The sequence below is a fragment of the Oncorhynchus masou genome, chromosome 8 (genome assembly GCF_036934945.1).
Source record: "Oncorhynchus masou masou isolate Uvic2021 chromosome 8, UVic_Omas_1.1, whole genome shotgun sequence".
Classification (NCBI taxonomy): Eukaryota; Metazoa; Chordata; class Actinopteri; order Salmoniformes; family Salmonidae; genus Oncorhynchus; species Oncorhynchus masou.
The window spans coordinates 38202591-38229387 of NC_088219.1; the positions used below are offsets into that span (position 1 = coordinate 38202591).

Sequence of the window (26797 nt, forward strand, 5' to 3'; positions counted from 1 at the left end):
ATGGAGAAGGGGGTTGAGGAGTGTGGAGAAGGGGGTGGAGGAGTGTGGAGAAGGGGTGGAGGAGTGTAGAGAAGGGGGTGGAGGAGTGTGGAGAAGGGGGTTGAGGAGTGTGGAGAAGGGGGTTGAGGAGTGTGGAGAAGGGGGTGGAGGAGTGTGGAGAAGGGGTGGAGGAGTGTAGAGAAGGGGGTGGAGGAGTGTAGAGAAGGGGTGGAGGAGTGTAGAAAAGAGGGCGGAGGAGTGTAGAGAAGGAGATGGAGGAGTGTAGAAAAGAGGGTGGAGGAGTGTAGAGAAGGGGTGGAGGAGTGTGGAGAAGGGGGTTGAGGAGTGTGGAGAAGTGGGTGGAGGAGTGTGGAGAAGGGGGTTGAGGAGTGTAGGTCAGTGTTCCCCAACTCCTTGAGTACCCCCAGCAGTGCACATTGTTGTTGTAGCCCTGGACAGACTCCCCTGATTCAACTCATTGAGGCCTTGATGATTAGTTGACAAGTTGACTCCGGTGTGCTTGTCCAGGGCTACAACAACAAAGTGTGCTGCTGGGGCTATTCAAGGTCTGGAGTTAGGAAACACTGGTTGAGACAGAGGGCTAAGGGTAGGGGGTTTGACACCGAGAGGGGTGAAAAGGGATGCAGGGGTGTGGGGGAGTGTGGGGGTAGGGGGTAGTGTGGGGGTAGTGTGGGGGTAGAGGGTAGTGTGGGAGTAGTGTGGGTAGTGTGGGGGTAGGGGGTAGTGTGGGGGTAGTGTGGGAGTGTGGGGGTAGTGTGGGGGTAGGGGGTAGTGTGGGGGTAGGGGGGTAGTAGAATTGAAACCATACCTCCAGTCCGTCACCAGAGCTGCTCTGGCTGTCAAGGCAACGCAACAACATGTGGAAGCAATTTATGACCTACTTTTCATTTCCGCATTTAATACGATTTCGGTCTGCTCTGAGAGAGATGGAGAAAGAGAGAGAGAGGAAAGCTGGTGTCGGCATTGCACTTTTTTTCCCATCTCCTGGCGAAGCGAGTGACTGGGCAGACAGAGGGAGGGAAGGAGGCTTAGAGTTCTGGTCTGACATGGAGGTGCAGGAGACCGAAGAGGCCATTTATGGCCCCTCTCTCTTTTTATCTCTCTCCATACCCTTCACTCTTCATACCCTTCCCTCTCCATACCCTTCCCTCTCCATACCCTTCCCTCTCCATACCCTTCCCTCTCCATACCCTTCTCTCTCCATACCCTTCCCTCTCCATACCCTTCCCTCTCCATACCCTTCTCTCTCCATACCCTTCCCTCTCCATACCCTTCTCTCTCCATACCCTTCCCTCTCCATACCCTTCCCTCTCCATACCCTTCCCTCTCCATACCCTTCTTTCATACCCTTCCCTCTCCATACCCTTCTCTCTCCATACCCTTCACTCTTCATACCCTTCTCTCCATACCCTTCCCTCTCCATACTCTTCCCTCTCCATACCCTTCTCTCTCCATACCCTTCTCTCTCCATACCCTTCCCTCTCCATACCCTTCTCTCTCCATACCCTTCCCTCTCCATACCCTTCTCTCTCCATACCCTTCCCTCTCCATACCCTTCCCTCTCCATACCCTTCCCTCTCCATACTCTTCTCTCTCCATACCCTTCTCTCTCCATACCCTTCCCTCTCCATACCCTTCTCTCTCCATACCCTTCTCTCTCCATACCCTTCCCTCTCCATACCCTTCTCTCTCCATACCCTTCCCTCTCCATACCCTTCTCCTCTCCATACCCTTCTCTCTCCATACCCTTCTCTCTCCATACCCTTCTCTCTCCATACCCTTCTCTCTCCATACCCTTCCCTCTCCATACCCTTCTCTCTCCATACCCTTCTCTCTCCATACCCTTCCCCTCCATACCCTTCCCTCTCCATACCCTTCCCTCTTCATACCCTTCTCTCTCCATACCCTTCCCCCTCCATACCCTTCTCTCTCCATACCCTTCTTTCTCCATACCCTTCTCTCTCCATACCCTTCCCGCTCCATCGCTCTCTCTCTCTCCATACCCTTCCCTCTCCAAACCCTTCCCTCTCCATACCCTTCCCTCTCCATACCCTTCCCCCTCCATACCCTTCCCTCTCCATCGCTCTCTCTCTCTGGCCTTTCATTTTAATCCTATTATTCTAACTGTTTCCTACTGAGATGCAGACGGCTGCAGACCCTCAGGCTGCCTGAGTGATCCGCTCCCACGGTAGGGAGGGGAGAGGAGCAGGTGAGGCATGCAGGACAAGTCATGAAATCTCTGAACTAGTGGCCTCACGGTAGTGATATGTGCCTGTAGACATATCGTAGTTTCATCGTTCCCAATCTAGACTCGAGTGGACATCCAGCATTACTATTGCAGTTCTATTAACAGAGCTTCCAGTAGTGGACTTCTAGTATTAGACTTCCAGTAGTGGACTTCCAGTATTAGACTTCTAGTAGTAGACTTCCAGTAGTAGACTTCTAGTATTAGACTTCTAGTATTAGACTTCCAGTAGTAGACTTCTAGTAGTAGACTTCTAGTAGTAGACTTCTAGTATTAGACTTCTAGTATTAGACTTCCAGTAGTAGACTTCTAGTAGTAGACTTCTAGTATTAGACTTCCAGTAGTGGACTTCTAGTAGTAGACTTCTAGTATTAGACTTCTAGTAGTAGACTTCTAGTAGTAGACTTCCAGTAGTAGACTTCCAGTAGTGGACTTCCAGTAGTAGACTTCTAGTATTAGACTTCCAGTAGTGGACTTCTAGTAGTAGACTTCTAGTATTAGACTTCTAGTAGTAGACTTCTAGTAGTAGACTTCCAGTAGTAGACTTCTAGTAGTAGACTTCTAGTAGTAGACTTCTAGTATTAGACTTCTAGTATTAGACTTCTAGTAGTAGACTTCTAGTATTAGACTTCCAGTAGTGGACTTCTAGTAGTAGACTTCTAGTATTAGACTTCTAGTAGTAGACTTCTAGTAGTAGACTTCCAGTAGTAGACTTCCAGTAGTGGACTTCCAGTAGTAGACTTCTAGTATTAGACTTCCAGTAGTGGACTTCTAGTAGTAGACTTCTAGTATTAGACTTCTAGTAGTAGACTTCTAGTAGTAGAATTCCAGTAGTAGACTTCCAGTAGTAGACTTCCAGAATTAGACTTCCAGTAGTAGACTTCCAGTAGTAGACTTCTAGTATTAGACTTCCAGTAGTGGACTTCTAGTAGTAGACTTCTAGTATTAGACTTCTAGTAGTAGACTTCTAGTAGTAGACTTCTAGTATTAGACTTCCAGTAGTGGACTTCTAGTAGTAGACTTCTAGTAGTAGACTTCTAGTATTAGACTTCTAGTAGTAGACTTCTAGTAGTAGACTTCCAGTAGTAGACTTCCAGTAGAAGACGTCCAGTAGTAGACTTCCAGTAGTAGACTTCCAGTAGTGGACTTCTAGTAGTAGACTTCCAGTAGTAGACTTCCAGTAGTAGACTTCCAGTAGTAGACTTCCAGTAGTAGACTTCCAGTATTAGACTTCTAGTAGTAGACTTCTAGTAGTAGACTTCCAGTAGTAGACTTCCAGTAGTGGACTTCCAGTAGTAGACTTCCAGTAGTAGACTTCCAGTAGTGGACTTCTAGTAGTAGACTTCCAGTAGTAGACTTCCAGTAGTAGACTTCCAGTAGTAGACTTCTAGTAGTAGACTTCCAGTAGTAGACTGCCAGTAATAGACTTCTAGTAGTAGACTTCTAGTAGTAGACTTCTAGTAGTAGACTTCCAGTAGTAGACTTCCAGTAGTAGACTTCCAGTATTAGACGTCCAGTATTAGACTTCCAGAAGTAGACTTCCAGTAGTTGACTTCCAGTAGTTGACTTCCAGTAGTAGACTTCCAGTAGTAGACTTCCAGTAGTAGACTTCTAGTAGTAGACATCCAGTAGTAGACTTCCAGTAGTAGACTTCCAGTAGTAGACTTCCAGTAGTAGACTTCCAGTAGTAGACTTCTAGTAGTAGACTTCCAGTAGTAGACTTCCAGTAGTAGACTTCCAGTAGTAGACTTCTAGTATTAGACTTCCAGTAGTAGACTTCTAGTAGTAGACTGCCAGTAGTAGACTTCCAGTAGTAGACTTCCAGTAGTAGACTTCCAGTAGTAGACTTCTAGTATTAGACTTCCAGTAGTAGACTTCCAGTAGTAGACTTCCAGTAGTAGACTTCCAGTAGTAGACTTCCAGTAGTAGACTTCTAGTAGTAGACTTCCAGTAGTAGACTTCCAGTAGTAGACTTCCAGTAGTAGACTTCCAGTAGGTGACTTCTAGTAGTAGACTTCCAGTAGTAGACTTCCAGTAGTAGACTTCCAGTATTAGACTTCCAGTAGTAGACTTCCAGTAGTAGACTTCTAGTATTAGACTTCCAGTAGTAGACTTCCAGTAGTAGACTTCCAGTAGTAGACTTCTAGTAGTAGACTTCCAGTAGTTGACTTCCAGTAGTTGACTTCTAGTAGTAGACTTCCAGTAGTAGACTTCCAGTAGTAGACTTCTAGTAGTAGACTTCCAGTAGTAGACTTCCAGTAGTAGACTTCCAGTAGTTGACTTCTAGTAGTCGACTTCCAGTAGTTGACTTCCAGTAGTTGACTTCCAGTAGTAGACTTCCAGTAGTAGACTTCTAGTATTAGACTTCTAGTATTAGACTTCCAGTAGTAGACTTCCAGTAGTAGACTTCTAGTAGTAGACTTCTAGTATTAGACTTCCAGTAGTAGACTTCCAGTAGTAGACTTCCAGTAGTAGACTTCCAGTATTAGACTTCCAGTAGTAGACTTCCAGTAGTAGACTTCCAGTAGTAGACTTCTAGTATTAGACTTCCAGTAGTAGACTTCTAGTAGTAAACTTCCAGTAGTAGACTTCCAGTATTAGACTTCCAGTAGTAGACTTCCAGTAGTAGACTTCCAGTAGTAGACTTCCAGTATTAGACTTCCAGTAGTAGACTTCCAGTATTAGACTTCCAGTAGTAGACTTCCAGTAGTAGACTTCCAGTAGTAGACTTCCAGTAGTAGACTTCCAGTAGTAGACTGCCAGTAGTAGACTTCCAGTATTAGACTTCCAGTAGTAGACGTCCAGTAGTAGACTGCCAGTAGTAGACTGCCAATAGTAGACTTCCAGTAGTAGACTGCCAGTAGTAGACTTCCAGTAGTAGACTTCCAGTAGTAGACTTCCAGTAGTAGACTTCCAGTATTAGACTTCCAGTAGTAGACTGCCAGTAGTAGACTGCCAGTAGTAGACTGCCAGTAGTAGACTTCCAGTAGTAGACTTCCAGTAGTAGACTGCCAGTAGTAGACTTCCAGTATTAGACTTCCAGTAGTAGACTGCCAGTAGTAGACTTCCAGTAGAAGACTTCCAGTAGTAGACTTCCAGTATTAGACTTCCAGTAGTAGACTTCCAGTAGTAGACTTCCAGTAGTAGACTTCCAGTAGTAGACTTCCAGTAGTAGACTTCTAGTAGTAGACTTCCAGTAGTAGACTTCCAGTAGTTGACTTCCAGTAGTAGACTTCCAGTAGTAGACTTCCAGTAGTAGACATCCAGTAGTTGACTTCTAGTAGTAGACTTCCAGTAGTAGACTTCCAGTAGTAGACTTCTAGTATTAGACTTCCAGTAGTAGACTTCCAGTAGTAGACTTCCAGTAGTAGACTTCTAGTATTATACTTCCAGTAGTAGACTTCCAGTAGTAGACTTCCAGTAGTAGACTTCTAGTAGTAGACTTCCAGTAGTAGACTTCCAGTAGTTGACTTCTAGTAGTAGACTTCCAGTAGTAGACTTCTAGTATTAGACTTCCAGTAGTAGACTTCCAGTAGTAGACTTCCAGTAGTAGACTTCTAGTATTAGACTTCCAGTAGTAGACTTCCAGTAGTAGACTTCTAGTATTAGACTTCCAGTAGTAGACTTCCAGTAGTAGACTTCCAGTAGTAGACTTCTAGTATTAGACTTCCAGTAGTAGACTTCCAGTAGTAGAGTTCTAGTATTAGACTTCCAGTAGTAGACTTCTAGTATTAGACTTCCAGTAGTAGACTGCCAGTAGTAGACTGCCAGTAGTAGACTTCCAGTAGTAGACTTCCAGTAGTAGACTGCCAGTAGTAGACTGCCAGTAGTAGCCTGCCAGTAGTAGACTTCCAGTAGTAGACTGCCAGTAGTAGACTTCCAGTAGTAGACTGCCAGTAGTAGACTTCCAGTAGTAGACTGCCAGTAGTAGACTGCCAGTAGTAGACTTCCAGTAGTAGACTTCCAGTAGTAGACTGCCAGTAGTAGACTTCCAGTAGTAGACTGCCAGTAGTAGACTTCTAGTAGTAGACTGCCAGTAGTAGACTTCTAGTAGTAGACTGCCAGTAGTAGACTTCCAGTATTAGACTTCCAGTAGTAGACTTCCAGTAGTAGACTTCTGATATTGTAGTTCCAGTCCGAGCTGCCAACAGCGTGACGGAACGTCTTCTGGTGTGTGTCAAAGCCGGGGAACCAGTAGGAGGATCACTGCCTTTCCCTACAACGTCATTCTGGAGTATGGAAATGGTCTGCGCAGGGATACAGAGATGTTGAACACAAGACACTACAGCGGCCTGCGCCGTCTCACCTTCACTGGTCAAGTGTGGGATTTGGGCAAACGTTTCAACTGCTACTTCAGACCATGCTTCGATTAGGCTTTCCTCTAGGTTCTGGTGTTGTACAGGGGTGTTGTAACCGAATCGGTGTGGTGTTAGAAGTAGGTCCCGCCCCCACAGGAAGTGGCTCCATCCTCCAGCAGCAAGAGATACAGGAATCTGAGACAGGGCTAGTCGGTCGGTCACTTCAGTGAGTTGGCGGGAGGAAGCCCCTCGGGCCACCGTTTCCTGTTGTTCCTGGAACCTTGTGCTGTAACCTCAGGTTCGCGATGCGGGGAGCATGTTTGGGGAAAGATGGGCATGGGGCCTTTTTGTTGCAATGAGAGTTGACACTGGCCAGGTGTACTGTTAGAATGGAGCAGGAGTCCCATCTGAAAGGGATGGTGAAGGAAATCATTTTATCCTCGTATAGTGTTTTTGACCAACGGGAAGTCAGAATGCTAACGTGTTATTGAAACAGGAAGTGTTTTGATACCAGAGAATGGAGCTGTTAGCTGTTCTGTGGATGGACTTTAGAGAATGTGCTGTTGTCATCCCCCACTTCTCTGTAGCTGCATTTAAAACACACATTCAATCAGTCACACACAAATGTTTGCTGGTTCTAGGTCTATTTAATGCTTTATATTGTTACTGATGAACTAACGCTGGCTCTCTCTCTGGTCCAGGTCTGTTTCTGATCCTGGGTCTGATGCTATACCCTGCAGGCTGGGGTTCAGACAAGGTGCAGCTGTACTGTGGTCAGGACGCGGCTCCCTACCGGTCGGGGCTGTGCACCATGGGCTGGGCCTTCTACACAGCCATGGGGGGCACCGTGCTCACCTTCGTCTGCGCTGTGTTCTCCGCCCAGGCCGAGATCGCCACGTCCTCAGACAAGGTGCAGGAGGAGATCGAGGAGGGCAAGAGCCTTATCTGCCTGCTCTGAGGCTGACGAGGAGGAATGTCACGTCCGGACCCCCTCGTCTCCACTCTGGGGCCCAGCTGTCAATCAAACGGAGCCCCCCCCCCCCCCCCCCCACAATATTGTTTACCACTAAGACTGACTCTCTGACCCTGTATTGTTGTTATTGTTGATGTGGGAGAAATCTACAGTGCCAAGCTTTTCACAAACGTGTGTTTCAGTGTATTTCCTCTCTCCGCCACCAGAGGTGCTGTCTGTCTGTGTCCTGTGTGTTATTAATGTGTGCCAGTACCAGCTACCCTGACACCAGTAAGTTTGTATTGTAAATAAGTGTGCATATACTGTACATAGTGATGATGATGATGATGATGATGATCTGAGAATGGTGGTCCTCTCAGCTCTGTTCAGGCTGTGTTTTAAATGATGTCACTCTCGCCTTGAATCCTGGTGCGATGATGTCACGACCTGAAGATCCGCCTACCTGGTGCTAGTCAACTGTAATAACTTAAAATCCCAGATAGAAGTTGCCCCTGGCTACAGATCTAGGATCAGATTTCCCAACCCCAAATCATAACCTGAACCTAATGGGGAGGATCAAATAACATCTGACCCTGGACCAGCGGTTAGAGGGAACTTCTGCCAGCGCCAACTTAAGCCAGGTGTGAATAAATTTACAAGGGAACCACTACTCAGTCCAGTAAACTACTCTCAGACATGGCCTTAGTTTAGCATGGAATCGTGATGTCCTTAAAGCTTACAGAATGTACTGTCAATTGAAATGACCAATGTATGTCTTCTTGGACCCTTGAAATGTATTGATGGGACACCTACACCAGCCATGGTTCACATGGACTGCATGAGCTTGCTAAGAGAGAGCTGTGGTGTGTTTGTGTGTGTATGTGTGTGTTTGTTATTGTGTGTGTGAGACTGTGCTTGGTTCCTCTTTCAAATATTGAGATGGTTTTGCCTGGAACCCCCCCCCCCCATCTCTGATGATCCTAGCCTGGTCTCATTGAGGTCCTCCTCAGCCGACTCCCTATAATCTATGGACAAAGACTTGGACAACGACACACGAGTATTCATGAGTGTCTTGTTTCAGGGAGGACTCTTATTCCTGCGACACCAAGGGAGGACCGTTATTCCGGCAACACCAGCCACAGCGCTGGAGAGAAACTGTTGAAACGTGTGTTGTGTTGAATGGTCATCCCACTTTCCCAGCACCTCGGTCTGTCTCTGCCAAACCAATAAAAACAGAAAGAGAAAGAAAGGGTGTCCTGGGTTTTTCCTCCAGCAAAGTTCATATCTGTGGGGCTCTCGAATGTACTGTGTCGCCAGCTATAACCTACCCCTCACCACACTCCAGACCTCCAGTTTCTATGTGCATGAGTCACCCCCCCCACCCATGCATGCACCATGCGTGCGCGCACACACACACACACAGAGCAGTTGATGACTTCCAGATTGGACAGCGTTTCCATGTCACTTGACAAATTTCCCTGTTCCTCCAGGGGGCTGCAGCATGAGACTCCAAGCTCCCCGTCTACTGTCAGCAAGTCAGCTTAGCCTGGTTTTAGCCCTCTATCGACTGAGACGAAGAGAAAGAGAGAGGCCGATACTTATTTCCTTTTCTGTGGGGGTGGTAACCTGATAACAGAGTTATGAAGGCAGCTCTGCTTCCTTATTAAGCCATAATGAGTGTAACACAAGGTGACCCCAGAGCGTTGCTGACTCAGTACTGTCGGTCTGTAGGTGGGGGTTAGAATAGGAGCTTTAGAAATGGCCTTCTAAGACCTGGAGAATCACAGACCGATAAGAATAACAAAATGACACACACACACACACACACAGGCCAACAACACACAAACAAAACAACTTCCCACACATCATGTGTTTGTCCTACTGGTCTTGATAGGAGAACAGTGAAAGAGGAGCTGTGTGTGTGTGTGTGTGGTCTAAATAAGAGCATCCCTGTTGGCTGCCATGTCGCTCATCGTGTTCGCACGCACGCACGCACGCACGCACGCACACACACACACACACACACACACACACACACACACACAAAAAAAAAAATCTGTAAGGATTTGCACAACGTTGAGTTTGTTTAAATCAGTTCAGATGAATAAACACTGCCATCTTCTGGCCGTCTGGATAAATAACAGCAGGAAAGTCATTCAAATCAACTTGGTGGGACAGGAAATGGCACTGGACCTAAACATGCATGACTTTTGAATCCTTTACTGAAAAGATACTAACTGGAAACAACGGAAGGACTCTTTGGTCAGTAAGACATCTACATGTGGGATGAATACAACGTGATTCTTTCTAAATTGTCTCTCCTTTAACCCCTTTAACAAAGGAGTTGTCTTTTCCAACCGACCCTTCCTCCTGTGACCCTCCCCTCCCTCTCTTCTGCCTCTTACCTCCCCCTCTCCTTCCTCCTGTGACCCTCCCCTCCCTCTCTTCTGCCTCTTACCTCCCCCTCTCCTTCCTCCTGTTGATCCTCCCCTCCCTCTCTTCTGCCTCTTACCTCCCCCTCTCCTTCCTCCTGTGACCCTCCCCTCCCTCTCTTCTGCCTCTTACCTCCCCCTCTCCTTCCTCCTGTGACCCTCCCCTCCCTCTCTTCTGCCTCTTACCTCCCCCTCTCCTTCCTCCTGTTGATCCTCCCCTCCCTCTCTTCTGCCTCTTACCTCCCCCTCTCCTTCCTCCTGTTACCCTCCCCTCCCTTTCTTCTGCCTCTTACCTCCCCCTCTCCTTCCTCCTGTTACCCTCCCCTCCCTCTCTTCTGCCTCTTACCTCCCCCTCTCCTTCCTCCTGTGACCCTCCCCTCCCTCTCTTCTGCCTCTTACCTCCCCCTCTCCTTCCTCCTGTTACCCTCCCCTCCCTCTCTTCAGCCTCTTACCTCCCCCTCTCCTTCCTCCTGTTGATCCTCCCCTCCCTCTCTTCTGCCTCTTACCTCCCCCTCTCCTTCCTCCTGTTGATCCTCCCCTCCCTCTCTTCTGCCTCTTACCTCCCCCTCTCCTTCCTCCTGTTGACCCTCCCCTCCCTCTCTTCTGCCTCTTACCTCCCCCTCTCCTTCCTCCTGTTACCCTCCCCTCCCTCTCTTCTGCCTCTTACCTCCCCTTCCTCCTGTTGATCCTCCCCTCCCTCTCTTCAGCCTCTTACCTCCCCCTCTCCTTCCTCCTGTTACCCTCCCCTCCCTCTCTTCTGCCTCTTACCTCCCCCTCTCCTTCCTCCTGTTGACCCTCCCCTCCCTCTCTTCTGCCTCTTACCTCCCCCTCTCCTTCCTCCTGTTGACCCTCCCCTCCCTCTCTTCAGCCTCTTACCTCCCCCTCTCCTTCCTCCTCCTGTTACCCTCCCCTCCCTCTCTTCTGCCTCTTACCTCCCCCTCTCCTTCCTCCTGTTACCCTCCCCTCCCTCTCTTCTGCCTCTTACCTCCCCCTCTCCTTCCTCCTGTTTCCCTCCCCTCCCTCTCTTCTGCCTCTTACCTCCCCCTCTCCTTCCTCCTGTTACCCTCTCCTCCCTCTCTTCTGCCTCTTACCTCCCCCTCTCCTTCCTCCTGTTACCCTCCCCTCCCTCTCTTCTGCCTCTTACCTCCCCCTCTCCTTCCTCCTGTTGACCCTCCCCTCCCTCTCTTCTGCCTCTTACCTCCCCCTCTCCTTCCTCCTGTTGACCCTCCCCTCCCTCTCTTCTGCCTCTTACCTCCCCCTCTCCTTCCTCCTGTTGACCCTCCCCTCCCTCTCTTCTGCCTCTTACCTCCCCCTCCCCTCCCTCTCTAATTCCTCTTACCTCCCCCTCCCCTCCCTCTCTTCTGCCTCTTACCTCCCCCTCTCCTTCCTCCTGTTACCCTCCCCTCCCTCTCTTCTTCTGCCTCTTACCTCCCCCTCTCCTTCCTCCTGTTGACCCTCCCCTCCCTCTCTTCTGCCTCTTACCTCCCCCTCTCCTTCCTCCTGTTGACCCTCCCCTCCCTCTCTTCTGCCTCTTACCTCCCCCTCTCCTTCCTCCTGTTGACCCTCCCCTCCCTCTCTTCTGCCTCTTACCTCCCCCTCTCCTTCCTCCTGTTGATCCTCCCCTCCCTCTCTTCTGCCTCTTACCTCCCCCTCTCCTTCCTCCTGTTGATCCTCCCCTCCCTCTCTTCTGCCTCTTACCTCCCCCTCTCCTTCCTCCTGTTGACCCTCCCCTCCCTCTCTTCTGCCTCTTACCTCCCCCTCTCCTTCCTCCTGTTACCCTCCCCTCCCTCTCTTCTGCCTCTTACCTCCCCCTCTCCTTCCTCCTGTTACCCTCCCCTCCCTCTCTTCTGCCTCTTACCTCCCCCCCTCTCCTTCCTCCTGTTACCTTCCCCTCCCTCTCTTCTGCCTCTTACCTCCCCCTCTCCTTCCTCCTGTTGACCCTCCCCTCCCTCTCTTCTGCCTCTTACCTCCCCCTCTCCTTCCTCCTGTTGACCCTCCCCTCCCTCTCTTCAGCCTCTTACCTCCCACTCTCCTTCCTCCTGTTACCCTCCCCTCCCTCTCTTCTGCCTCTTACCTCCCCCTCTCCTTCCTCCTGTTACCCTCCCCTCCCTCTCTTCTGCCTCTTACCTCCCCCTCTCCTTCCTCCTGTTACCCTCCCCTCCCTCTCTTCTGCCTCTTACCTCCCCCTCTCCTTCCTCCTGTTACCCTCCCCTCCCTCTCTTCTGCCTCTTACCTCCCCCTCTCCTTCCTCCTGTTACCCTCCCCCCCTCTCTTCTGCCTCTTACCTCCCCCTCTCCTTCCTCCTGTTGACCCTCCCCTCCCTCTCTTCTGCCTCTTACCTCCCCCTCTCCTTCCTCCTGTTGACCCTCCCCTCCCTCTCTTCTGCCTCTTACCTCCCCCTCTCCTTCCTCCTGTTGACCCTCCCCTCCCTCTCTTCAGCCTCTTACCTCCCCCTCTCCTTCCTCCTGTTACCCTCCCCTCCCTCTCTTCTGCCTCTTACCTCCCCCTCTCCTTCCTCCTGTTACCCTCCCCTCCCTCTCTTCTGCCTCTTACCTCCCCCTCTCCTTCCTCCTGTTGACCCTCCCCTCCCTCTCTTCTGCCTCTTACCTCCCCCTCTCCTTCCTCCTGTTGACCCTCCCTCCCTCTCTTCTGCCTCTTACCTCCCCCTCTCCTTCCTCCTGTTGACCCTCCCCCCCTCTCTTCAGCCTCTTACCTCCCCCTCTCCTTCCTCCTGTTACCCTCCCCTCCCTCTCTTCTGCCTCTTACCTCCCCCTCTCCTTCCTCCTGTTACCCTCCCCTCCCTCTCTTCTGCCTCTTACCTCCCCCTCTCCTTCCTCCTGTTACCCTCCCCTCCCTCTCTTCTGCCTCTTACCTCCCCCTCTCCTTCCTCCTGTTACACTCCCCTCCCTCTCTTCTGCCTCTTACCTCCCCCTCTCCTTCCTCCTGTTACCCTCCCCTCCCTCTCTTCTGCCTCTTACCTCCCCCTCTCCTTCCTCCTGTTGACCCTCCCCTCCCTCTCTTCTGCCTCTTACCTCCCCCTCTCCTTCCTCCTGTTGACCCTCCCCTCCCTCTCTTCTGCCTCTTACCTCCCCCTCTCCTTCCTCCTGTTGACCCTCCCCTCCCCTCCCTCTCTTCTGCCTCTTACCTCCCCCCCCTCCCTCCCTCTCTCCTTCCTCTTACCTCCCCCTCCCCTCCCTCTCTTCTGCCTCTTACCTCCCCCTCTCCTTCCTCCTGTTACCCTCCCCTCCCTCTCTTCTGCCTCTTACCTCCCCCTCTCCTTCCTCCTGTTGATCCTCCCCTCCCTCTCTTCTGCCTCTTACCTCCCCCTCTCCTTCCTCCTGTTACCCTCCCCTCCCTCTCTTCTGCCTCTTACCTCCCCCTCTCCTTCCTCCTGTTACCCTCCCCTCCCTCTCTTCTGCCTCTTACCTCCCCCTCTCCTTCCTCCTGTGACCCTCCCCTCCCTCTCTTCTGCCTCTTACCTCCCCCTCTCCTTCCTCCTGTTACCCTCCCCTCCCTCTCTTCAGCCTTTTACCTCCCCCTCTCCTTCCTCCTGTTGATCCTCCCCTCCCTCTCTTCTGCCTCTTACCTCCCCCTCTCCTTCCTCCTGTTGATCCTCCCCTCCCTCTCTTCTGCCTCTTACCTCCCCCTCTCCTTCCTCCTGTTGACCCTCCCCTCCCTCTCTTCTGCCTCTTACCTCCCCCTCTCCTTCCTCCTGTTACCCTCCCCTCCCTCTCTTCTGCCTCTTACCTCCCCTTCCTCCTGTTACCCTCCCCTCCCTCTCTTCTGCCTCTTACCTCCCCCTCTCCTTCCTCCTGTGACCCTCCCCTCCCTCTCTTCTGCCTCTTACCTCCCCCTCTCCTTCCTCCTGTTACCCTCCCCTCCCTCTCTTCAGCCTCTTACCTCCCCCTCTCCTTCCTCCTGTTACCCTCCCCTCCCTCTCTTCTGCCTCTTACCTCCCCCTCTCCTTCCTCCTGTTGACCCTCCCCTCCCTCTCTTCTGCCTCTTACCTCCCCCTCTCCTTCCTCCTGTTGACCCTCCCCTCCCTCTCTTCAGCCTCTTACCTCCCCCTCTCCTTCCTCCTGTTACCCTCCCCTCCCTCTCTTCTGCCTCTTACCTCCCCCTCCCCTCCCTCTCTCCTTCCTCTTACCTCCCCCTCCCCTCCCTCTCTTCTGCCTCTTACCTCCCCCTCTCCTTCCTCCTGTTACCCTCCCCTCCCTCTCTTCTGCCTCTTACCTCCCCCTCTCCTTCCTCCTGTTGACCCTCCCCTCCCTCTCTTCTGCCTCTTACCTCCCGCTCTCCTTCCTCCTGTTGACCCTCCCCTCCCTCTCTTCTGCCTCTTACCTCCCCCTCTCCTTCCTCCTGTTGACCCTCCCCTCCCTCTCTTCTGCCTCTTACCTCCCCCTCTCCTTCCTCCTGTTGATCCTCCCCTCCCTCTCTTCTGCCTCTTACCTCCCCCTCTCCTTCCTCCTGTTGATCCTCCCCTCCCTCTCTTCTGCCTCTTACCTCCCCCTCTCCTTCCTCCTGTTACCCTCCCCTCCCTCTCTTCTGCCTCTTACCTCCCCCTCTCCATCCTCCTGTTACCCTCCCCTCCCTCTCTTCTGCCTCTTACCTCCCCCTCTCCTTCCTCCTGTTACCCTCCCCTCCCTCTCTTCTGCCTCTTACCTCCCCCTCTCCTTCCTCCTGTTACCCTCCCCTCCCTCTCTTCTGCCTCTTACCTCCCCCTCTCCTTCCTCCTGTTGACCCTCCCCTCCCTCTCTTCTGCCTCTTACCTCCCCCTCTCCTTCCTCCTGTTGACCCTCCCCTCCCTCTCTTCTGCCTCTTACCTCCCCCTCTCCTTCCTCCTGTTGACCCTCCCCTCCCTCTCTTCTGCCTCTTACCTCCCCCTCCCCTCCCTCTCTCCTTCCTCTTACCTCCCCCTCCCCTCCCTCTCTTCTGCCTCTTACCTCCCCCTCTCCTTCCTCCTGTTGATCCTCCCCTCCCTCTCTTCTGCCTCTTACCTCCCCCTCTCCTTCCTCCTGTTGACCCTCCCCTCCCTCTCTTCTGCCTCTTACCTCCCCCTCTCCTTCCTCCTGTTACCCTCCCCTCCCTCTCTTCTGCCTCTTACCTCCCCTTCCTCCTGTTACCCTCCCCTCCCTCTCTTCTGCCTCTTACCTCCCCCTCTCCTTCCTCCTGTGACCCTCCCCTCCCTCTCTTCTGCCTCTTACCTCCCCCTCTCCTTCCTCCTGTTACCCTCCCCTCCCTCTCTTCAGCCTCTTACCTCCCCCTCTCCTTCCTCCTGTTACCCTCCCCTCCCTCTCTTCTGCCTCTTACCTCCCCCCCCTCCTTCCTCCTGTTGACCCTCCCCTCCCTCTCTTCTGCCTCTTACCTCCCCCTCTCCTTCCTCCTGTTGACCCTCCCCCCCCTCTCTTCAGCCTCTTACCTCCCCCTCTCCTTCCTCCTGTTACCCTCCCCTCCCTCTCTTCTGCCTCTTACCTCCCCCCCCTCCCTCTCTCCTTCCTCTTACCTCCCCCTCCCCTCCCTCTCTTCTGCCTCTTACCTCCCCCTCTCCTTCCTCCTGTTACCCTCCCCTCCCTCTCTTCTGCCTCTTACCTCCCCCTCTCCTTCCTCCTGTTGACCCTCCCCTCCCTCTCTTCTGCCTCTTACCTCCCCCTCTCCTTCCTCCTGTTGACCCTCCCCTCCCTCTCTTCTGCCTCTTACCTCCCCCTCTCCTTCCTCCTGTTGACCCTCCCCTCCCTCTCTTCTGCCTCTTACCTCCCCCTCTCCTTCCTCCTGTTGATCCTCCCCTCCCTCTCTTCTGCCTCTTACCTCCCCCTCTCCTTCCTCCTGTTGATCCTCCCCTCCCTCTCTTCTGCCTCTTACCTCCCCCTCTCCTTCCTCCTGTTGATCCTCCCCTCCCTCTCTTCTGCCTCTTACCTCCCCCTCTCCTTCCTCCTGTGACCCTCCCCTCCCTCTCTTCTGCCTCTTACCTCCCCCTCTCCTTCCTCCTGTTACCCTCCCCTCCCTCTCTTCAGCCTCTTACCTCCCCCTCTCCTTCCTCCTGTTGATCCTCCCCTCCCTCTCTTCTGCCTCTTACCTCCCCCTCTCCTTCCTCCTGTTGATCCTCCCCTCCCTCTCTTCTGCCTCTTACCTCCCCCTCTCCTTCCTCCTGTTACCCTCCCCTCCCTCTCTTCAGCCTCTTACCTCCCCCTCTCCTTCCTCCTGTTACCCTCCCCTCCCTCTCTTCTGCCTCTTACCTCCCCCTCTCCTTCCTCCTGTTACCCTCCCCCTCCCTCTCTTCTGCCTCTTACCTCCCCCTCTCCTTCCTCCTGTTACCCTCCCCTCCCTCTCTTCTGCCTCTTACCTCCCCCTCTCCTTCCTCCTGTTGACCCTCCCCTCCTTCTCTTCTGCCTCTTACCTCCCCCTCTCCTTCCTCCTGTTGACCCTCCCCTCCCTCTCTTCTGCCTCTTACCTCCCCCTCTCCTTCCTCCTGTTGACCCTCCCCTCCCTCTCTTCTGCCTCTTACCTCCCCCTCCCCTCCCTCTCTCCTTCCTCTTACCTCCCCCTCCCCTCCCTCTCTTCTGCCTCTTACCTCCCCCTCTCCTTCCTCCTGTTACCCTCCCCCCCTCCCTCTCTTCTGCCTCTTACCTCCCCCTCTCCTTCCTCCTGTTGACCCTCCCCTCCCTCTCTTCTGCCTCTTACCTCCCCCTCTCCTTCCTCCTGCTGACCCTCCCCTCCCTCTCTTCAGCCTCTTACCTCCCCCTCTCCTTCCTCCTGTTACCCTCCCCTTCCTCTCTTCTGCCTCTTACCTCCCCCTCTCCATCCTCCTGTTACCCTCCCCTCCCTCTCTTCTGCCTCTTACCTCCCCCTCCCCTCCCTCTCTTCTGCCTCTTACCTCCCCCTCTCCTTCCTCCTGTTACCCTCCCCTCCCTCTCTTCTGCCTCTTACCTCCCCCTCTCCTTCCTCCTGTTACCCTCCCCTCCCTCTCTTCTGCCTCTTACCTCCCCCTCTCCTTCCTCCTGTTACCCTCCCCTCCCTCTCTTCTGCCTCTTACCTCCCCCTCTCCTTCCTCCTGTTACCCTCCCCTTCCTCTCTTCTGCCTCTTACCTCCCCCTCTCCTTCCTCCTGTTACCCTCCCCTCCCTCTCTTCTGCCTCTTACCTCCCCCCTCTCCTTCCTCCTGTTACCCTCCCCTCCCTCTCTTCTGCCTCTTACCTCCCCCTCTCCTTCCTCCTGTTACCCTCCCCTCCCTCTCTTCTGCCTCTTACCTCCCCCTCTCCTTCCTCCTGTTACCCTCTCCTTCCTCTCTTCTGCCTCTTCCCTCCCCCTCTCCTTCCTCTCTTCTGCCTCTTACCTCCCCCTCTCCTTCCTCCTGTTACCCTCCCCTCCCTCTCTTCTGCCTCTTACCTCCCCCTCTCCTTCCTCTTCCCTCCCCCTCTCCTTCCTCTCTTCTGCCTCTTACCTCCCCCTCCATCTCCCAGGTGTCTGTGTGCTTCTTGGCAAGTAGACCTCCAAAACGTTAAAGTCATCTCTCAGTCTCTCCCTCACTATGTCTTTATCCATCTGTCTATCTTTCTCCGTCATCTCTCGATTCTCCTCTTCTGTCTGGCTGCACAACTCTTCTGCTTCTTTGTCTGTGAGATCATGACGTTCCTCTGTAACTCAGGTCAAACTATCTTCACCAGGCTTCTCACTGCTTCACCTCTGGCCTCTCCTTCATACGCTCCATCTCCTGCCTGTGTCTCTCCTCCCTCCTCTCATTCTCTCTCTCTCATTCTCTCTCTCAATCTCTCCAGATATCTCCATTCCCCCCCACCTAACAGACTCTAGCTCTTTCTCCAGCTCTTTTTTCTTCTCCTGCTCCAGCAGCTCTGAGACCTGAGTGCCAAGGACCCTGTCGTTAATGTTGAGGACATGATACCTGCTCCAGCAGCTCTGGGACCTGAGTGCCATGAGCCCTGTCCTTAATGTTGAGGACATGATACCTGCTCCAGCAGCTCTGGGACCTGAGTGCCATGAGCCCTGTCCTTAATGTTGAGGACATGATACTTGCTCCAGCAGCTCTGGGACCTGAGTGCCAAGGGCCCTGTCGTTAATGTTGAGGACATGATACCTGCTCCCACACTTCTATACAAGCTGCTGGATGTCCCTGACTCCCTGCTTGGAGAAACTCCACAATGCTCTGCTCTTTCAGGTCATCAAGCATGGGTGAATAGAATCACAGTGTGTTCCCAACAACCCTCCCCAAACAGCTCCTCCTTTCTCTCCAGCACCCCTCTACCGCTCCACTGGTAGGAACAGAAGGAAGGTGTGGGATACTGTATACTGGTTGTTGGGGTGGGATTGGCATGAGGTGTGGGGGGGGGGTCTGTGAGTGGCTTTTGATCATCAGTATCGGATTCCTCATGTCTTGCTCATTGTTAAGAAAAATTATTGCCCAAATCGGTAGGTTAGTACAGTATTTATTGAAGGTAATATGAACACTTTAAATACAAATGGCCAAATGGGGGTCAGAGATCAAATTATGTTTCAACCAAATGATTTTTCAGAAATGCTCATCTCATGTGTTTCTACAGAAAGGATTTTTAGAACAATCTGAGATGGTGGTTGTCAGAAATCCTTTCTTGTGCTTTTTTTGTTTTAGGGGGGGAATGACGCTGCAGTTCTCTACTTGGCTGTTTGAGTCCCACAGGTCCTTTCCCATCCACTTGTCTCTTCCTCTTCTCCACCTCTCTGGTAGTGTCCTCCAGTAGTCTCTCTTCCTCTTCTCCACCTCTCTGGTAGTGTCCTCCAGTAGTCTCTCTTCCTCTTCTCCACCTCTCTGGTAGTGTCCTCCAGTAGTCTCTCTTCCTCTTCTCCACCTCTCTGGTAGTGTCCTCCAGTAGTCTCTCTTCCTCTTCTCCACCTCTCTGGTAGTGTCCTCCAGTAGTCTCTCTTCCTCTTCTCCACCTCTCTGGTAGTGTCCTCCAGTAGTCTCTCTTCCTCTTCTTCACCTCTCTGGTAGTGTCCTCCAGTAGTCTCTCTTCCTCTTCTCCACCTCTCTGGTAGTGTCCTCCAGTAGTCTCTCTTCCTCTTCTCCACCTCTCTGGTAGTGTCCTCCAGTAGTCTCTCTTCCTCTTCTCCACCTCTCTGGTAGTGTCCTCCAGTAGTCTCTCTTCCTCTTCTCCACCTCTCTGGTAGTGTCCTCCAGTAGTCTCTCTTCCTCTTCTCCACCTCTCTGGTAGTGTCCTCCAGTAGTCTCTCTTCCTCTTCTCCACCTCTCTGGTAGTGTCCTCCAGTAGTCTCTCTTCCTCTTCTCCACCTCTCTGGTAGTGTCCTCCAGTAGTCTCTCTTCCTCTTCTCCACCTCTCTGGTAGTGTCCTCCAGACGTCTCTCTTCCTCTTCTCCACCTCTCTGGTAGTGTCCTCCAGACGTCTCTCTTCCTCTTCTCCACCTCTCTGGTAGTGTCCTCCAGTAGTCTCTCTTCCTCTTCTCCACCTCTCTGGTAGTGTCCTCCAGTAGTCTCTCTTCCTCTTCTCCACCTCTCTGGTAGTGTCCTCCAGTAGTCTCTCTTCCTCTTCTCCACCTCTCTGGTAGTGTCCTCCAGTAGTCTCTCTTCCTCTTCTCCACCTCTCTGGTAGTGTCCTCCAGTAGTCTCTCTTCCTCTTCTCCACCTCTCTGGTAGTGTCCTCCAGTAGACTCTCTTCCTCTTCTCCACCTCTCTGGTAGTGTCCTCCAGTAGACTCTCTTCCTCTTCTCCACCTCTCTGGTAGTGTCCTCCAGTAGTCTCTCTTCCTCTTCTCCACCTCTCTGGTAGTGTCCTCCAGTAGTCTCTCTTCCTCTCTGACTCGCTGGGTTACAGTCCATTCAGAAAGTACTTAGACCCCTTGACTTTTTCAAAATGCTGTTACATTACAGCCTTATTCTAAAATGTATTCAATCTACACACAATACCCCATAACGACAAAGCAAAAACAGGTTGTTTGAATTTTTAGCAAATGTATTAAAATAAATAACGGAAGTATCACATTTACATGAGTATTCAGCCCTTTACTCAGCACTTTGTTGAAGCCCCGTTTGGCAGCGATTACAGCCTGGAGTTTTCCCGGGTCTGACGCTACAAGCTTTTGGCAACACCGCTATTTTGGGAGTTTCTCCCCTTCTTCTCTGCAGATCCTCTCAAGCTCTGTCAGGTTGGATGGGGAGCGTCGTGGCACAGCTATTTTCAGGTCCCTGCAGAGATGTTGAATCGGGTTTAAGTCCGGGCTCTGGCTGGGCCACTTCAGAGACCTTTCCCAAAGCCGCTCCTGCGTGTGTTCATCAAGGGAAAGGGACGTGAGCAGAATGACTGGATGTTTCACAAAGCCTCTACTTCTCTATGGCGTCATACTGCCACGCTGGTCTGTTCTTTGTCTTGTGTTATTGGTTATCAATAATCAGAACAGACATATATACACGTTGTTACTCACCATATAGCCTCGCTAATCGTTCCCGTTATCCAAGATGGAGATCCACGAATCATGATCATGTAAAACAGAATGCAGGCTATTAGTTATCATTGTTACACTCGTTAAATTCCATTTCTGATGTATTACATCATTTGATCAAATACCATTGCTTACAATTGGAATGACTGTTCATCAAATTCACTACTAATTTGCATCAAGGGAAAGGGACGTAAGCCCTCGGACATCAAGCTAAATTCACGCTGATTCTCTATTCATTTTGAAGTGTTTAACGCTGAGTTCTAAGGCAGAGATTGTGTTGGAGGAGGCAAGGTTTAAGTAAATGCAGGACAATTTACCGAGATATACGAGATAAAGGGAACAATTGGGAAGAGTGCTGATAAGTGTAGAGTGTCTGCTGTTTACAAGGCCACTAGTTCTGGATGGTATCAGATTGAAACACTCTGGTCTACTATCGGTTTTGTCTTATTGGTTGTCAATAAACAAAGCAGCCAAATGACTAATCACTCACCAAAGTCCAATCGTGATCCTTCATTATCCAAGATGGAGAGCCATGAGTAATGATAATGAAAAAAATTGAACGTATTAGTTATTATCAGTACCTTCAAATCATTGATTATCCAATAACATTCCAGGATGATGTGATCTGCATCAATGGGGTTACGAGGGTTCATCACATTCATCACTAATCAGAATCAAGGGATGTGACCAGTTACGCTGGACTGGTTGAAACGCTTCAGGACATCAAGCTCAAAGCTCAGAGTGATTGTCATATGCATTACTGCTAGTTGATAGTCAGAATCCATCTCGTCCCGTCTCTAACTCCTACTACAAACTCCTAAATACAGGAGGAAGTGTGCTGTACAGGGAAACAGACTGGTTGTTATTGTTGCTTAGGTGTATATTAACATGTACTGTAGTTACAGAGCCCTTACCACTAGCAACCTCTAAACCCACGGCAGCCTCCTCCTTCTGTTCTCCATGGACGACCTGACATCTGTACCGTCCCACGTCTGACCTCCTGAAGTCTCTCAGCCTCAGGGACACGTTGCCTCCCTCCAGCTCCGGCATGATCAGACTGACTCTGCCCTCGTAGCAAACGCTCTCTGTCACCTGGCCATTCTTATACATGTAAATGCACTCTGTCCCCTTAAACCACCTGATCGTCATGACAACCGCACTGGTTTTGGGGGAGAGGTGACAGTGGAGGGTGACATCATGACCAGGACCGACCCTCTCGCTGTCTTCAGCGGTGGTAAGTTTAAAGTCATCTGTTCAGTGCGAGAGAAAACATTTCTGGCTTAATGTCATCATCTTTGTCAGGTACACAAATACTATCAGTACATTCATGCAAAAAAACATTTTTTAAATAGGCATAAAATGACAGGGACAATATTAACCTCTAAAATACAACTAACTATCCCAGGTAGACATATTTATCTGACAGATATTATAAATATAGGATAGCAGAACGTGAATGCTACTATGGGAATTGAAAGTAAATGTTTTGGAGGGAGAGGTCACTGTGGAGAGCACAGCATCAACTCCTGGTCTTAACAAGCACATTTCATCCAATGACATTTTTTACACACAAATTAGAAATTCAACCTCAAACTCATTTCCCTTCACATACTTGGTTTAGTATTTTTTGTCAAGAAAATGTGTACGAACAGCTCAGAATGAATTCTAGCATGGTGTGACTTACTCTTTACTCTGGACATTTTACCTGCGATAAAAAGAGAAAACATTTCTATTTACACAATTCCACCATTTATTCATCAGACCCCTTTGCATGTATTGTTCTCAAGCAAAATAGATACACACATCTATTCCTTTTTACCACCCAGTCCTAATGGTTTTAAAACAGGAGGGTTGTTGTGTCTCGTTTCTGACTAGAATATACTGAGATCTCTCCATACCTTTACAGGTCTTCACGTCCTTCAGAAGGAAAAAGATAGTTGATTTAAATCCAACAACACTGCCTCACTATTCATGAAAAAATATACTGAGGCACAAACACATTTTACAGACATGTATTCACCACCTTGTTTGTTGAATACTCTGCAGCTCAGGCCTAGACAGGAAATCTGCAGGTTTTCACCGAAACCAGATACAGCCTCATATAAAGTCCTTCTCTTCTGTACCACGCCTCCCTCCTCCATGCCTGTCCAATAGAGAACTGTAGATAACATGAAGGCGGTTATCAATGGAACTCCTGTACTTGGCATTTATAACCGCCTTATGATACTGTGGAGACCCATCAACGACTCGGAGCAATTCAGAGCAACATTCAGTCCAGTTCAATACGATCAGATATTAAAGTCTGATTGGTTCTGCAGGCTTGGCTCTGAACATTCGAGTTCCAAAGTGCATGATAATGGCAAAATGACCAACTCAACTGAGGACCAACTTTGATCATAGATCCCCCCCCATTTCTAAACTTAACTGTTACCTGCTGTAAGTGATTGAGCAACATTTAGTGTGTGTGTGTGTTTTGTGTGTGTGTTTTGTGTGTGTGTGTGTGTGGTGTGTGTGTGTGTGTGTGTGACGGCAGCTCTGCTTCCTTATTACGACATAAAGAAGTGTAACACTAGGTGACCCTTGATCCCAGAGTGTTGCTGACGCATTACTGTAGGTCAGTAGGTGTGGTTTAGGAGGTCAAATCAGGCCCTCTAAGACTCGGAGAATCACAGACAGAGATAGCAGTCCCAGAACACACACGTGCGGCGCCAAGGAACATAAAGTACCATTTCTGTATCTCTGTATCTGTATACGAACATAAAGTACCATTTCTGTATCTCGGCACACAGGTTAGACGGCATACAAACATAAAACTCTCTTCCCGGATTATCTTCCCACACAAGATGTGTTTGCACAACTGGTCTCGAGAACCGTAAAAGAGGAGCCATGAATGTGAGTGTGTGTGTGTGTGTGTATAGCGGAAATGGTATATATGGGGGATTGGAAATGATGCAGACAATTACATTGATGGAAGCAACAATCTGTCTGTAATATTAAAGCTGATCCACCCTCTAAAATATTTTTTGCACTGCTGGGATGGGTTATATAGGCTACACTGCATTACACACTGCAATGGCGTTCCCAACCATGAGCCCCGACCTGCTCTCCTCTTGCTTCTCAGTCAAATTTGTGACTACATTAGCTAAATACAAGGGGGATTGGAAATGATGCAGACAATTACATTGATGGAAGCAACAATCATTGAATTTATTACCTGAAAGACACTGCAATAGTCTAGGACATATACTGATTATATTATGAAAGAGGTAGTCTAGGACATATACTGATATATATATATATATACTGATATACTTTCTCTCCACCAATTCCATTCAAATGGCATCCTACTACAGTAGGTAATCCTGTTCAAATATCCAATAAATGTTGTTCCACTTCATGATTGTGTCCCACTTGTTGTTGATTCTTCACAAAAAAATACTTTATATCTTTGTTTGAAGCATGAAATGTGGCAAAAGGTCGTAAAGTTCAAGGGGGCCGAATACTTTCGCAAGGCACTGTATATATTAAACTTGAACAGGATTACCTACTGTAGTAGGATGCCATTTGAATGGAATTGGTGGAGAGAAAGTAGGGCTGCGAGAGAGTGCACAAATTTAAAGCGATGATATGAGCGATAGGCTGTTTTAAAAAACTGCAGCTGCAATTTAAAATAATATATAATAATCTTTCCAATTAAAAAATAAGGAGACCCCCCCCCCAAAAGCCAGATGGATACACAATATGTAAATTAGACTGGCATTCAGTCCTTATACGACTGTATCATAGGCTACGCTGCAGCAAATATAGACAGACCTACCTACCTGTCACTAGAAAAACAGTTACAATGACGAGATGATATGTCTACCTGCATTGTGAACTGCGCTCCATACTGAGATGGGCCGTCTGTCCCCAGCCTGATCATTGATGATTTATCATGCAGATAGCGGAGAGGGCATAGAGGAGACAGATTTAGACGTGCATATAATTTCAACAGTTCCGTTTTATGTCATGTTGTTCATATACATAATGTATCGTCATTTGCCGGTTTCTCAGTTGTTGTTTTTCCTGGAAAAGGAGTGGGTTTGGGCGGGAAATCTTGGTAAGTCTCTGTAACCCAGTTCCGCTACTCAACTCCAGTCTCCATGCACTCCTTAAATATCTGTGTCAGTGAAGTGCTTGGTGCGTTATGTGAAAAATCAGAGCTCGAATTGAGGGGCTGTGAGGGTAGTGTGGCTTTTGTTACAGAAAATGGATACAGTCATAGGCCCCTTGTTAGTTTAGGATTTTTGATCTATAACAAGGCTTTAGTGCACAATGCTTTATGCTAAAAACAAGCTGCAAATATCTATGATATTCAAAGGCTGCCCTACAACCTCCTATAGGAGACACAACATTGACTTTGCTTGGGAAGTAGCCTAATGTGTGATTCTGTCACAATCAATTGATGTTAGACGTTTTAATAGGCAATTAAACAACATACTGAATTTAAAATCAGCCAGGTAGCCAATAAACAAAAATGAATTCTTATTTCAAGGCTGTAGCCTGCAATTTAAAGAAACCTATTATTCATTACCCTACATTATTCATCTCATATGTATACGTATATACTGTACTCTATCATCTACTGCATCCTTATGTAATACATGTATCACTAGCCACTTTGTTTACATACTCATCTCATATGTATATACTGTACTTGATACCATCTACTGTATCTTGCCTATGCTGCTCTGCACCATCACTCATTCATATCTTTATGCACATATTCTTTATCCCCTTACACTGTGTATAAGAAATTAGTTTTGGAATTGTTAGTTAGATTACTTGTTGGTTATTACTGCATTGTCGGAACTGGAAGCACAAGCATTTCGCTACACTCGCATTAACATCTGCTAACCATGTGTATGTGACAAATAAAATTTGATTTGAGTTATAAACGCAACATGTAAAGTGTTGGTCCCAACTTTGATGAGCTTAAATAAAAAGAGCAGAGAAATTTTACATACACACAAAAATATTATTTCTCTCAAATTTTGTGCACAAATGTGTTTACATCCCTGTTAGTGAGCATTTCTCCTTTGCCAAGATAATCCATCCACCTGACAGGTGTGGCATATCAAGAAGCTGATTAAACAGCGTAATCATTACACAGGTGCACCTCATGCTGGGGACAATTAAAAGCCGGTCTAAAATGTTCAGTTTTGTCACAACACAATGCCACAGATGTGTACAGTCGGCATGCTGACTGCAGGGATGTCCCCCAAAGCTGTTGCAAGAGAATGTAATGTTAATTTCTCTACCATAAGCCGCCTGCAAAGTCATTTTAGAAAATTTGGTAGTATGTCGAACCGGCCTCATAACCGCAGACCACGTGTATTGTGTTGTGCGGGCGAGCATTTTTTTTTTTAAATGTCAATGTTGTGAACAAAGTGCCCCATGGTGGCTGTGGGATTACGGTGTGGGCAGGCATAAGCTACGTACAATGAACACAATTGCATTTTAAATCGATGGCAATTTGAATGCACAGATACTGTGACGAGATCCTGACCCCCATTGTCGTGCCATTCATCCGCCTCCATCACCTCATGTTACAGCATGATAATGCACTGCCCCATGTCGCAAGGATCTGGACACAATTCCATGGCCTGCATCCTCACCAGACATGCCACCCATTGAGCATGTTTGGGATGCTCTGAATCGACGTGTACAACGGCATGTTCCAATTCTCTGCAATATCCAGCAACTTTGAAGAAGAGTGGGACAACAATCCACAGGCCACAAACTAACAGCCCGGATTAACTATGTGAAGGAAATGTGCGACGCTAAACGAGGCAAATGGTCACACACACACACACCAGATACTGACTGGTTCTCTGATACACACCCCTACCTTTCTTCTTTAAAACATTTTTAAAAAGTATCTGTGACCGACCAATGCATATCTTCCCAGTCATGTGAAATCCATAGATTAGGGCCTAATTTAAATTCAGTATATGATAATGGATATTTTTTTTTTCACCTCTACCCTCATCTGTGGTGGTCTGTAAATCCACAACCTTCTGGCTACTTTGGCTTCTAATGCTTACAAAATGAACAACAGTTTCTAAAACGGCATATCTAAGGCTCTAGTGTCTCTCCTAGGAGTAAAAACGGTAGGTTCTCTGCTATCCACTGTGATTTCATTATTATTTTGGGTTTCTGGGAGGGTCGGGTAAAAATATATTTTACTGAAGAGATCATCTGATTTTCTCCAGGTATCCATTAGAAGTCTCAGTCCCTAACAGGATTACAAATGAAGATAGTTGCCTAGCGAAACTCTATATCTGGTGATCAACTATCATATTCTGTTATAACGCTTGCCGAGCTGGTGAGTGAGATTCACTCAGCTTTCTGGGTGTTAAGAGAGGTCGCTAACATACAGAGGATACT

At 49.3% G+C, this 26797-nt stretch overlaps 2 protein-coding genes across 7 annotated transcripts in view; one reads left to right on the plus strand and one right to left on the minus strand.

The window, feature by feature from the left end:
* The window catches only part of LOC135544628 (LHFPL tetraspan subfamily member 2a protein-like), an 89305-nt gene extending 80570 nt beyond the window's left edge, over positions 1 to 8735 (plus strand). For both annotated transcript variants that reach the window (XM_064972380.1, XM_064972381.1), the window contains one exon: positions 7245 to 8735. In XM_064972380.1, coding sequence (XP_064828452.1) covers positions 7245 to 7501 — 257 coding nt within the window. In that variant the 3' untranslated portion in view covers positions 7502 to 8735. The remainder of the gene's footprint in view (positions 1 to 7244) is intronic.
* A 9613-nt stretch (positions 8736 to 18348) lies between these two features.
* On the minus strand, positions 18349 to 22766 carry LOC135544629 (butyrophilin subfamily 1 member A1-like). Of its 5 annotated transcripts, none has more exons than XM_064972383.1 (6): positions 22392 to 22766; positions 22267 to 22285; positions 22053 to 22073; positions 21283 to 21618; positions 20351 to 20876; positions 18349 to 20188 (listed from the first exon to the last, which is right to left on the minus strand). In XM_064972383.1, exon 6 carries the CDS (start codon positions 19746 to 19748, stop codon positions 18570 to 18572), a length of 1179 nt encoding a protein of 392 aa, XP_064828455.1. In that variant the 5' UTR covers positions 19749 to 20188; positions 20351 to 20876; positions 21283 to 21618; positions 22053 to 22073; positions 22267 to 22285; positions 22392 to 22766; the 3' UTR covers positions 18349 to 18569. The 5 variants fall into 5 exon arrangements, with proteins under 5 accessions (XP_064828455.1, XP_064828458.1, XP_064828454.1 ...); XM_064972386.1 differs by having other exon boundaries at positions 22392 to 22608; XM_064972382.1 differs by having other exon boundaries at positions 22267 to 22765.
* Between the last annotated feature and the right edge of the window lie 4031 nt (positions 22767 to 26797).

Excerpts from the sequence above, each read along its gene's own strand:
- LOC135544629 (XM_064972383.1), bottom strand. The coding sequence starts at position 19,748 with ATGGACTGTAACCCAGCGAGTCAGAGAGGAAGAGAGACTACTGGAGGA.